This window comes from Pelodiscus sinensis, chromosome 3 (assembly GCF_052426305.1).
Source record: "Pelodiscus sinensis isolate ZL-2025 chromosome 3, ASM5242630v1, whole genome shotgun sequence".
Classification (NCBI taxonomy): domain Eukaryota; kingdom Metazoa; phylum Chordata; order Testudines; family Trionychidae; genus Pelodiscus; species Pelodiscus sinensis.
Genome location: NC_143054.1, coordinates 152,629,107 through 152,641,821, shown reverse-complemented (window position 1 = coordinate 152,641,821; position 12,715 = coordinate 152,629,107). Strand labels below are relative to the sequence as shown.

At 45.2% G+C, this 12,715-nt stretch overlaps 1 protein-coding gene and 1 long non-coding RNA gene across 2 annotated transcripts in view; one reads left to right on the top strand and one right to left on the bottom strand.

The window, feature by feature from the left end:
• LOC142828021 (usherin-like) overlaps nt 1–12,715 on the top strand; it is a 176,890-nt gene that overhangs the window by 151,767 nt on the left and 12,408 nt on the right. Inside the window, exon 19 of the mRNA XM_075925196.2 lies at nt 3,861–4,005. Coding sequence (XP_075781311.2) covers nt 3,861–4,005 — 145 coding nt within the window. The remainder of the gene's footprint in view (nt 1–3,860; nt 4,006–12,715) is intronic.
• LOC142828022 (uncharacterized) overlaps nt 1–12,715 on the bottom strand; it is a 30,125-nt gene that overhangs the window by 6,999 nt on the left and 10,411 nt on the right. The gene's annotated exons all lie outside the window — the stretch shown is intronic.

Below are 12,715 nucleotides of genomic sequence, written 5' to 3'. Positions count from 1 at the left end.
CCAGGCATAGCCTCACTATTCCCTTGCTGGTGTTGACATCTCTGTTTTATTGAAAGGCTTGGTTGTTGTTTTTTTCAAAGCCTTCACTTTTGGAGTCTGGAGATTATGCAAGAATTTCAGCCTTTGTTTGTTCATGTGTGTGTGTGTGTGTGTGTGGGACCCTTGTTGTTTCAGGGAAAAGCTTAAAGTCACGATCTTCACATTCAAAAGGCAAATTAAAAGATTGAAACAATAGTGGGTCATCATCATGGCTTTTAAAAAAATACATGTAATGAGTTTTGGGGTCCTTCCTGATGATTGATGAATTGTTGGGGCTGGCAATCCTGCCTTACCCAGATGACTACTGATAGCTCCTTCAAGTACACTTGCTCCAGAGCTGTGCTAAAAGCAGGAATAATCTGTGTGCAAGGCACATGTAAATCGATCACTGTTGGAGTATGCCACAGGCGCTAACTTTCTACTATCTCAGACATGCTCCATGCCCACTCTGCCCCCTTCCCTCAATGCCCCCCCTTGCTCCATATTCTACTCCTCTTCCAAAGCTCCACCTCCATCCTGCTCTTTTCAGCTTCACTCTGCCCCTCCCCCAAGCTCTCACCATCCTCCCTCCACTTCCTTCTGCCCCTGACTTCTTCCACTCCTTCCCCCCCTCTCAGCACCTCCTCTTCACTGTAGAGCAAGGTGGAGGAGGAGGGGAGGAGCTTATCATTGGGTGACTGGTCAGTGGTCAGTGCTGAACCAATCCCAGAGCACCTATAGTGTCACATTGGCACCCATGGAGTTTGCGTAATGACTTTTACTCCATCCCAGAAAGTACCACTGCAATTCCACAAGCAGAAATCCTACACTGCGTGGAAATGTTTTGGGTGGAGCCCCAAATGGGAATGAAAAATGGTTGTAATGAACTTCTCATTATCCTGTGGCTTTTCTCTCTCTGTGTAAGTGTTGGTTAGAATTCAATCCATAGGTTATGAAGCACTCTGGGTACCTTTCAGGATGAAACGTACCATGTAAATGTAGGACTTGCAGTGTTAACCATTTTTGCAGTTTGATCACATTTGTTACAATATTCTTTCTTTCATTAAACTCCAGTTCCTGGAGTCTTTTTATTGTGAGGATTTCAGCTATTGGTTGTAAATTACAGGTTGGAACTCACTTGTCCAGCACCCTCAGGACCTGACCTGTCCTGAAGGAGGGAATTTGTGGGATCAGGGTCCTTGTCACCAACTCCCAGGGCACTCCCCCTCTCTGCAGCTGTGTCCATTCTAGCACCACTGCCACTGAGCTCCAGCCTGCAGAGCGTGGATTTGGGTTCCAACCTGCAGGAGCTCCCAGGAATGGAGCTCCCCAGCTGTAGCATCCCCACTTCTCCGCGCCTCACTGGGAATCCCGGGGGACGGAGCTTGTCGGCTGCCCTGCTTCCGCTGTGCTCTGCTGGGAGTCCCTGGGGATGGGACTTCCTGGCTGTCCCACTTTTGCTGCTGGCTGCCCCTCTGCTATCCCATGCGGCCAGGGCTCCCGTGATGGAGTTCACACTCCCAGGTGCTAGGGCTCTGATCCAGCAACATCTGTGGTCCTGCTGGATCATGGATGTTGCTGGACCACTGAGTCCTGGATTTTGGAGGTTCAACTTATAATAACCTTTTAGTCTTCTGGTTGAAAATATGAACCCTATAAAAGAGAAGGCAAGTAAAAAGAACTCCAGGTTTTTTAGGTCTTAGTCAGAATTTTTAAATGTTTGGGGTTGACCAAACTGAATTTATAATTTTAATTATTTTGGCAATTATATTGAATGAAAAATGCAACAAGCTGTCATGTTGTCCAGTAGCTAGAACAAGGAAATGCCAGACAGAACTCCTGCATTCTGATTCTGACATTGATTTAAGCATATAATTTATGGTACTGTTTCTATGCCTCCATATGCTTGTCTGTAAAATGGAGACCAGAATACTTAGACTCATAGACTTTAAGGTCAGAAGGGACCATTATGATCATCTAGTCTGACCCCCTGCACAGCGCAGGCCATAGAATCTCGCCCACCCCTTTAGAATAATCCTCTCACTTATGTCTCAGATATTGAAGCCTTCAAATACTTTGAAGGCCCCAACATGCAGAGAGTCCTTCAGCTGTGATCTGTGCCCAATGCTACAGAGGAAGGCGAAAAACCTCCAGGGCCTCTGCCAATCTACCCTGGAGGAAAATTCCTTCCTGACCCCAAATATGGCGATCAGCTAAACCCTGAGCATGTGGGCAAGACTCACCAGCCAGACACCCAGAAAGTTCCCTATAATGAATGGTCAATTAGTTACCAAGATCATGTTATTTCATCCAACCATCCCCTTATCATAGAATCATAGAACTGGAAGAGACCTCAGAAGGTCATCAAGTCCAGCCCCCCGCTCTAGGCAGGACCAATCCCATCTAAATCAACCCGGCCAGGGTTTTGTCAAGCCGAGACTTAAACACCTCTAGGGATGGAGACTCCACTACTTCCCTAGGTAACCCATTCCAATGCTTCACTACCCTCCTAGTAAAATAGTTTTTCCTAATATCCAATCTGGACCTCTCCCACCACAACTTGAGACCATTGCTCCTTGTTCTGCCATCTGTCACTACTGAGAACAGCCTCTCTCCATCCTCTTTGGAACCTCCCTTCAGGAAGTTGAAGGCTGCTATCAAGTCCCCCCTTACTCTTCGCTTCTGCAGACTAAACAGACCCAAGTCCCTCAGCCTCTCCTCGTAGGTCATATGCTCCAGACCCCTAATCATTTTGGTTGCCCTCCGCTGGACCCTCTCCAATGCGTCCGCATCCTTTTTGTAGTGGGGGGGCCAGAACTGGACACAGTACTCCAGATGTGGCCTCACCAAAGCCGAATAAAGGGGAATAATGACATCTCTGGATCTGCTGGCAATGCTCCTCTTAATGCAACCTAATATGCCATTAGCCTTCTTGGCTACAAGGGCACACTGTTGACTCATATCTAGCTTCTCATCCACTGTAACCCCCAGGTCCTTTTCTGCAGAACTACTACTTAGCTGGTTGGTCCCCAGCCTGTAACTATGCTTGGGATTCTTCCGTCCCAAGTGCAGGACTCTACACTTGTCTTTGTTGAATCTCATGAGATTTCTAGTGGCCCAATCCTCCAATATGTCTAAGTCACTCTGGACCCTATCTCTGCCCTTAAGCGTATCTACCTCTCCCCCTAGCTTAGTATCTACCTCTCCCCCTAGCTTGCCTACCTCATCAGATTTTTGAAACTGTAGCTTAATTATTTGTAAAGTGCTTGAGGCCCGAAGGGTTCCAATTGTGTGAGACTTTAGATTACTGGAGAAACAAGTACCTGAAATAATTTGAACTGAGGAACATCATCTTATTCAGGTTTACCTATTTCTAACCCCTTGATAAATTACTTTAATTTTGGGGTAAAATATGTCTTTTCTTATTATTTGCCAGTTCCCATCAGAATGTGTGCCACTCCTGTCTCTTATTCCACTATGATCAGATGGATAGACTTAGATTTCATCACCTAATGGTGACATCTTTGTCATCCATAAAGTGTTTTTAGTGATACCAGCACCATCACACAGCTTTATTAGGCAATAACTATGTCTTCTCATTTATCTACCCAGGAACTGGATTACAAAGAAGTGTGATAGAAGTATTATCATTTCAATCTTAGCTTGTTGAGATTCACCAAAATAATCCTTTTCTACTAATTGGTCTTGGCTAACCTTTCCATGTCTAAATGCAGGAATCTACAAATTTTGAGGTTAATTTATTTTTAGTGACCATAGCCTCTATTAACAGGAGTGAAAATATTATGTAACCAATACCATCTTCCATTTAATTTGCCTTGCAGGTTGTGTACATAGCTGAAGCTCATGAGCTGTCCTATATAGTGACGGGATTAAAACCGTACAGAAAGTACAACTTCACTATTACTCTCTGCAATCGAATTGGATGTGTAACTAGTGAACCAGGCATGGGACAAACCTTAGCAGCTGGTAAGGAAACAATCTGATCCATGTACAAAGTTGATGCAGCTTTCTAATGAGTACCATTACAGATGGTGATAGTTTGATGCACAGTGACAGGAAGAGGTGTTGTATTAATATAAAGTGACTTGCTTAATTATAATTTGTTTATCTTGGCAGTGTAAAAACAAAACAAAATGTTTTCCATGCAGGTTACCAGTATACCCTAATGTGATAGGATTTATGTGCTTCTCTCTCAATTACAAGTCGGTTATTTAGTTATCCTATTCCTCTTTGTTTATATCATGCCCATCCATAGCTCTTATGATGATTAGTGCTGATAATAAATCAGTTGCTTCTTTTAAGTGTCCCTGTGCCAGATTTTCAAATGAAGGCATGCAGAAGTGTATATGTGCTTTTTTATATGCCTGGCTTCACACACAAGTTGGGGTTGCATTCTTTTGTTACGAAATGGAATTGACCACTTGGACTAGCTTGTGTGTGAGGAATATTTGTGTACCTAAGCCAGGAACGCACTGATGTGCATGCATATTTTGGGTTTGCCCATTTGAAAATATTCAGGTCATGAAGTTTCTCTGTTACAGAACTGCAGTACTAGAAATATTACTTCTACCAAATCTGTGGAGTACTTGCTGTTGGGGTGCAGAATTGGCTGGTCACATTGGTCTTTCCTTATTTCCAGCTGGGGCATTATATTAAAAAAAATAATTTCACAATATTACCCATTTCCAATTACGCACCTGCTCTAGCTGTCACAGGAATGGTATGGGAACAGTAGCAGAGTTGATCCATGAAATGAGCTATCTATTGTGATGTGATCCATATTATGAAAAGAAAATTGAGAATCTCTGCTATGGAGGATATATTGTTTAGACTTTTTAATGTGCCCTTCTGCCCTACTATGGTTGCCTGTCTATTTTCAGTTACGGGAAAAATGATTTGTTTCCCTCCTGATGGACTCTGCTCCTTCACTGTTTAAATGGACAGAGTTGGCTCTGAGGGCCATGTCTTCTCAGTTACTAGAGAGATTCCTTTGCTCTCTTCATGCTGCAGCCCCTTTAAAAGCTTGACTTGTCTGTCTTGAGAATAACCCATCTCATATAAGCATGACTTTACTTCTCCACCATCATTCTGAATGGTTCAATTGTCATATATGGAACGGAGTATCAAAGTAGTGCCAGGCTGTTCAGTTCTGCACCATAGACACCTCACTGTTTCAAGGGATTCCAAGGGCTAATAGTCCCAGAAACCAATATGACCTACATAGGGCCCTTTGTGGTTACAAATTATCCAGCCTTGCTTGTCTATATTTATTCAAAGATCGAGAATGTATAGCTCTGTTAAGCTTGACAGCTTGTTTATGACTGTCTCCTCCCCATTTGTGTTAATGCTCAGGGACCTATCACATTAAAGAAGACAGAATACAAAACAGAGTAACAGACAGGAGTGGATTTATTAGACATTTCACATTATAACATTTTTCTGATTGCCATTTTCAGCTCTTGAAATTGACCACGTTGAGAATTGGAGGGTTGTATTGGATGCTCTCAATTGAAACAGTACTGCTGATGTTGATTTCCCCAGATTTTATGCTCATAAATTTTAAAATGTAAAGGACAAAACACTTGGCTTTTGCACGCCATTTCATCTTTCACCATTCAGGCTTTTCTTAAATATGGCAAATTGTTTAAAATCCTATCATTCAACATCTAAAACTACTTCAATAACAGTTTCATCCTGGGAGCAAATATTTCTAAAAATACATTTAAAATACATTTATTTAAAAAAAATAAAACCGACTTGTTTTTAATCTTTAAGTTAATATAAGAGCAAGGACAGTACGGGCTTGTCTAGACTGCATCCCTCTTTCGAAAGAGGGATGTGAATTAGGCAGATCGAAAGTGCAAATGAAGCATTGATTTAAATATCCCATGCTTCATTTGCATATGTGCACCCGATCGCTGTTTCAAAAAGGGGCATTTTGAAAGTGAAACCGCAGTCTAGACACAGTTCTTTCAGAAAAAAAAACCCCTTTTTCGAAAGATCCCATACTCCTCATTTTTTCAGGAGTACGGGATGTTTCGAAAAAGGGTTTTTTCCCAAAAGAACTGCATCTAGACTACAGTTTCACTTTTGAAATGCCCTTTTTCGAAACAGCGATTGGACGTGAATATGCAAAAGAAGCACAGGATATTTAAATCTGTGCTTCATTTGCACTTTCGATCTGCCTAATTTTGAAAGAGGGATGTAGTCTAGACATAGCCTACTAGACAGACTTGGAGATGAAATTCACATCTAGAGAATGAGGGGCTGATCGATCAGATGTTGGTCCAGGCAAAGTCCCCTTGGCACTACTGAGTGGTCAAAGGGGAATTAAAATTGCCTCGAAAGGGTAGGTGAGGATTCCCTGAGCATAAAGGAATCTCTTTTTTGGCAAAGAATCTGTGCCACTCCTTGCTGACCCCTTAGTGCAGAAGAAGCTTCCTGGAGGAAGTGTGGCTGTAGTGTGTTTCAGTGTAATGGTACAGCTTTACAACCCACTACAATTTAGAGCACCCTTGAGTTTTGTTTCAGCTTGTAGCAGAGCCGAATGCTGCTTCCAGATTTATGGAAACAGCTCATATTAACTTTTAGAAACAGAATTTAGCCCATTATCTCTTGCAGATACCATATTAGAAAGACCCTCCCATCTACCCACTCACCCACAGTCTCTTTTAAGGCACCACTGTAATTTCCAGACACAGCCAAAACTCAGAAGGGGTTTCTCAGATAATCCTGGGCTACAGTTCTCAGAAAATTTTACCTTTTGCCTCACTGTCCCCCCTTTTAAAAGATTCTTCTATGCTATTTTATTTGGGCACTGGCTCAAAAGTCTTTCTCCTTGGAGGCCCTCTTTTGCCTGTAGGCCCTTGAGGGACTGGAGGCAGTGGGAGCTGAGCAGTGTCTCTCAGGGTATGTCTAGACAGCAGCATTATTTTGGAATAATTGACATCTACACAGATAACAAAGAGCACGTCAACACTGCAAGTCATTATTTCGAAACAATGGCGAGCTGGAGGACTTCTTACTTCTACTCCTGTAAACCTCATTTAACAAGGAGTAAGGGGAGTTGAAGGAAGAGTGTTCTTCCTTCGGCTTCCTGCTGTGTAGACAGCACCAAAAGCCAAATTAAGCTATTTCAACTTCAGCTACGCAACTGATGTAGCTCAAGTCACATAGCTTAATTCGACTTTTGCCCTGCTGTGTAGATGTGAAAGAGGGAATTTCAGAGAAAGAGAGAGCTCAGAACGCAGAGTCAGGAGAGTGATTGTTCAGAAGAAGGATTAGAGCTGAAACTGAAAACTGCAGGGGGAGGGTTCTCCTGAAGTGGGGAGTAGCAGAGTCAGATCAAGCTGGTGAAAGCAGAAGGCAGTTGAGTTGCCTGTGAATTTCACGAGGATAAGGAGCTATGCCCACAGTGGGCTGAAAAGGGATGAGGTAGACTCCTGGCTCCCTACGCTGGATAGCTGAAGACTGGGAAATCATAGAGGGATAAGCTTGCTGTAGTCTCTGGGAAAGGGTTAGCTCCACACCTGGAAAGCAAACAGAGTAGATTCTGAGGGGGGAGGTGTGGGGAGGAGGTGAGGGCTGCTAGAGTGCAGAGAAAAGTGCTGGAGCTGGACTTAGAGTGTCAATGTACTATTGGGACTGAAAAGAGTGACTCTTTGAATGCTTGTTCACATCAATTCCAATCAAGTGTGTGCCCGTTGCATGCTTGAGCATCGGTGGTGGTGGTGGTGAGCAAGGGATTAGAAAGATGATACTTCATTCTCTCTAGGAGGTACAAATTCCTTTTTTCCCACCCTCATCCTACTCCATTGGTAGTATCTGCAGTGAACAAAAAGGAGAGGCAAAGCCAGCAAGTGCCGGCCCTGAAAGTCAAGTGGCCAAAAGATTAGACCTCTTTGGTAGAAAGATCTATGCAGCGGGTGGTCTTCAATTGAGCACAGCCAATCAACAGGCTGTCCTCAGTAGATATGCTTATATAACCCTTCTGCCCGGTAGGCCTGGCAGCAACCAGGGTCGGGTTCAATATCTAGGGGTCCATCTCACACAGAACCGGCTCAAGCCCCCATCCAGTAACCTGGGAAATTCATACACCCCTGGGTGCCTCTGAGAGGCAATGCTTCCCCACTCGCAAGCACAGAGTCTGAGTGTAGGAAAGAAACATTTAATGAAACAGAGAGAGAAGTCATACGGCATTAACTTGGGAAAATACCACAAACAGAGTTCATAGCCCAAACATGAGCCAAGCTCCCCCCCCCAGCCAAGAATCCCCCTAAGTCCCAAAGTCTGACACCCCAAAAAGTCTCTGTCCCTGGTCAGTGCTACCCCAAGTCCAAAAGTTCACCCGCAGGGTTTTACCTCCCAAGGGTAGAAATGGGAGCGGGGGGATAGACAGGGTCACCTTACGTGGTCTCAGGCCGACGGCCCCACCTCTCTGTAGGATTCTGCTGCAGTCTTTAACACGAGTCACTCTGCCACGCTCCACCAGCTGTCTCATTCCACTCCACCAGATGCTCCGCTGGTCGCCTGCCGCCGCTCCTACTAGCCGCACCGTGCTGCTGATCGCCTGCCGCCATTCCTAGCCTGCCATCGCTCTTACCAGCCGTGTCATGCCGCTGGTCGCTGCTACTCGCCTGCCACTGCTCCTACCGGCTGCGCCATGCTGCTGGTCGCCTGCCACTGCTCTTACCGGCTGCCTGCTATTGGTTCCCACCAGCCACACGGCTGGCCGCCGCTGCTTCGCTGGCTGCAATGGGTCTGGCTCCCAGCCAAACCAGTGATTTCAGCTCTTAGTGATTTCAACTCTTTAGCCACCACCTAGACTGGCAAAAGATTCCAGTTTCCACTGGACTAGCAAAAAGACTCCTCATGGTCTGGCATAGACTGGCATGATTTTGCAGAAATACTTTTAATGGAAACGTTTTTCCGTTAAAAGTATTTCCACAAAAGAGCGTCTAGATTGGCACAGATGCTTTTGTGCAAAAAGTGCTTTTGCGCAAAAGCATCCATGCCCAGTATAGACGCATTTTTGAGCAAGAAAGCTCTGATGGCCATTTTAGCCATCAGGCTTTCTTACACAAAAAAATTAAGGTGCCTGTCTACACTGGCCCTCTTGTGCAAGAGGGCTTATCCCTGAGCAGGAGTGTCAAAGTATTTGCGCAAGAAGCACTGAATTCTTACATTAGAACATCAGTGCTCTTGTGCAAATTCAAGCAGCCTGTGTAGACAGCTGGCAAGTTTTTGCACAAAATCTTGCTAGTCTAGACACACCCATAGAGTCTGCTTTAGGTCTCTCCTTAAAATAAAGGGGGAAGGGGCAGCTTGGGCCAGTCTTATAGCTCACACCTGATAGGTGTGAAGCAGGCTGACTCAAGCCCTTTAACCCTTCCCTGCAGTTCAGTTCACTCAACTCTGGAAGAGGGGAGGCTTGTTCCTCAGAGACCTCTTACGATGATGGTGTCTCTCCTGCAAGCACTGGTGTCATGTTTTACAGTTCCCACATTTAGGGGTAGCATGATTTGTGACCCCCACAACAGCCACAAATTATTTACAATACACCATATTCCAGTCCAACGCTGATCCTCCATCAGCCCTGGCTGAACTGGATTTACATAGCCATGCCTCGTATTTCCTCCCCTTCCTGGCATGAGCTGTATTTACATATCAACAGTTAACAGTTAATTATCTTGCAGAGCTAAACAATTGTAGTGGGCACACCCACGCCCAGGACAGCTCTCTTCTTTTAGCTGGCTGATAGCAAGCAGCAGTTCAGCCCCTACTTACACTTACAACTCTTGGGATGCCATGTCCAAGATTAAGGAACTCCTCCCTGCTGCTTTTAGGAAGTTTCAGCTGTCATTGGAGAAGGTAAGACTGTTGCCAGAACCTCGCTGCAAGCCCTTCTTGATTTGGCTGACTCAACAGCCAGAACCCTGTTCTCAGGGACAGTCATGCAGCGGTTGTCATGGCTCCAAGCATCTGGGCTGCCACCAGAGGTCCAGCAAACCCTCCAAGTCTTCCTGTTTGAAGGAAAAGGTCTATTTTCATAGCAAACAGGCACTAAGCAACATTCAGTGAAGGACCCGAGAGCTACCATTAAATCACTTGGTATGCATACTCCAGCCCCTCAAAGAAAACTGTCCAGACCACAGTCCTTACAGCACAGATATACACTGAGGCCCAGACAAGAATAGTTTCATCACTGGAACAAAAACATAGGCACAGGTCCTCTAATCAGCCCATGGGCCAGGGCTATAGCTCTATCAAATCTACTGCACACCCCAAATAGGGGGTTTGAAGATGCGCTCAAGGATAGTGTACCAGATCTAACCCAGGATCCACATCATGCTTTCTGAACCAACTCTCCCACTTCTTCTGTGTGTGGTCTCATATCACATCAGACCTGTGGGCTTTATGCATGGTTGGGGTGGGATATTCTCTTCAGTTCTCCTCCTCTCCTCCCTCATAACCCTCTTCTCCGTTCCCCTTCAGGGATCCCTTATGCAGGAGGTACAATTGGTCCTCATGCTAGGTGTGGTATAAGAGGTCCCTCACAATGTAAGAGACAAGGGGTTTTACTCACAATACTTCCTAATCCCCAAGGCCAAGGGAAGTCTGAGGCCCATATTGGATTTAAGAGGCCTCAACCAATACATGAAGGGACAAACGTTCTATATGGTATCTCTAGCCATCGTTATGCCTTTACTGATCTGGGAGACTGGCCTGCTGCCCTCAGCATGAATGATGCACAAATTCATATTGCAATTCTCCCTGTACACAGGTGATCTCTCAGGTTCATGGTGAACAACAACCATTTTCATTTTAAGTTCTCCTGTTCAACCAGAGTACTGCCCCACATGTGTTCACCAAATGCATGGCAGTGGTGGCAGCCTTTTTGCACATCAGAGAAGTCCAAATCTTATTTGTATTTTGTCGACTGGCTTCTGAAAGGCCATTCCAGAAAACAACGACAAGCTCATATTCAACTGACCCTGATCATATTCCAGTCACTAGGCCTGCTCCTAAACAAGTCCATACTGACTCCCATTCAAAGAATAGAGTTCATTGGGGATGATTCTCAATTTGATACAGGTGAGAGCCAGTCTCCCATCTCTAGGTTTCAAACCATGGCCAACATTGTAAGATCACTCATACAGTACCCAATCACGATGGCAAGAGTGTGTTTGTGCCAACTGGGACACATGGCATCTTGATCTTATATGATCAGTCATGCCTCAGGACACTCCAAGCTTGTCTAGCCTCAACACACCATCTAGTGCAAGACAGCCTGCACCTTGTAGTGACAATTTCCAACAATGTGATTACCACTCTCAGCTGGTGACTGGACCCTCACAAAGTATGCAAGGGAGTTCCTTTCAAATTCCCATCTCCTACACTGATGATGGTAACAGACGCATCGGACATCAGGTGGTTAAGCCCTTCTGAGGAACCTAAGAGCATGAGAGACCAAACAGATTCCAGACTACACATCAGTGACAAGGAACTCAGGGCGGTCAGGCTAGCCTGCCAGGTTTTCCAGTCCTAAATGCATGTCCTGTGTGTGGCAGCATTGACAGACAACCCCACTGCCATGTTTTACATAACGGGGGAGAACGGTCATTTCCACTCTGCCAAGAAGCTCTGAGTCTTTGGCACTTCTTCATAGTGCATTCCATTCACCTCAAGGCCCAGTACCTCCCAGGCTTGCAGCACAACCTGGTGGACAGTGTCAGCAGAACCTTTCTTACACACAATTGGTCCATCAGAACAGGTGTTATCTGTTCAATTTTCCTGTGGTAGGGGCTCCCCCAACTAGACTTATTCATTACCAGTGTCACCAAGAAGTGCAATACTTTCTGTTCATTCCAGAACCACAGCCCAGATTCTTCCACAAAAGCATTAATGATTCACGCAGGGTAGGGGGCAGTTACTGGCTGGCTGTGTCTACACTGGCACCCTTTTCCGTAAAAGGGATGCTAATGAGAGACTTCGGAATTGCAAATTCCGCGGGGGATTTAAATATCTCCCGCGGCATTTGCATGAACATGGCTGCCGCTTTTTTCCGGCTCAGGGATTTGCCGGAGAAAAGGGCCAGTCTAGATGGGATCTTGTGGAAAATAAACCCTTTTCCGGAAGATCCCTTATTCCTACTTGAAAGTTTGTTCATGCAAATGCCGCGGGGGATATTTAAATCCCCCGTGGAATTTGCAATTCCGAAGTGTCTCATTAGCATCCCTTTTACGGAAAAGGGTGCCAGTGTAGACACAGCCTATGTGTTTCCCTCAATATTGCTGATTCACAAGGTCCTGATGAAGATATACAGGGATGGAGCAGATATAATACTTGCTTCGGCATGGACACACTAAGGGTATGTCTACACTACAAAGTTAATTCGAACTAACAGAGGTTAGTTCGAATTAACTTTGATAGGCGCTACACTAGCGCTCCGCTAGTTCGAACTTAATTCGAACTAGCGGAGCGCTTAGTTCAAACTAGGTAAACCTCATTCCACGAGGACTAAGCTTAGTTCGAACTTACTAGTTCGAATTAAGGGCTGTGTAGCCCCTTAATTCGAACTAGTGGGAGGCTAGCCCTCCCCAGCTTTCCCTGGTGGCCACTCTGGCCAACAACAGGGAAACTCTATTGCCCCCCTCCTGGCCCTGGAACCCTTAAA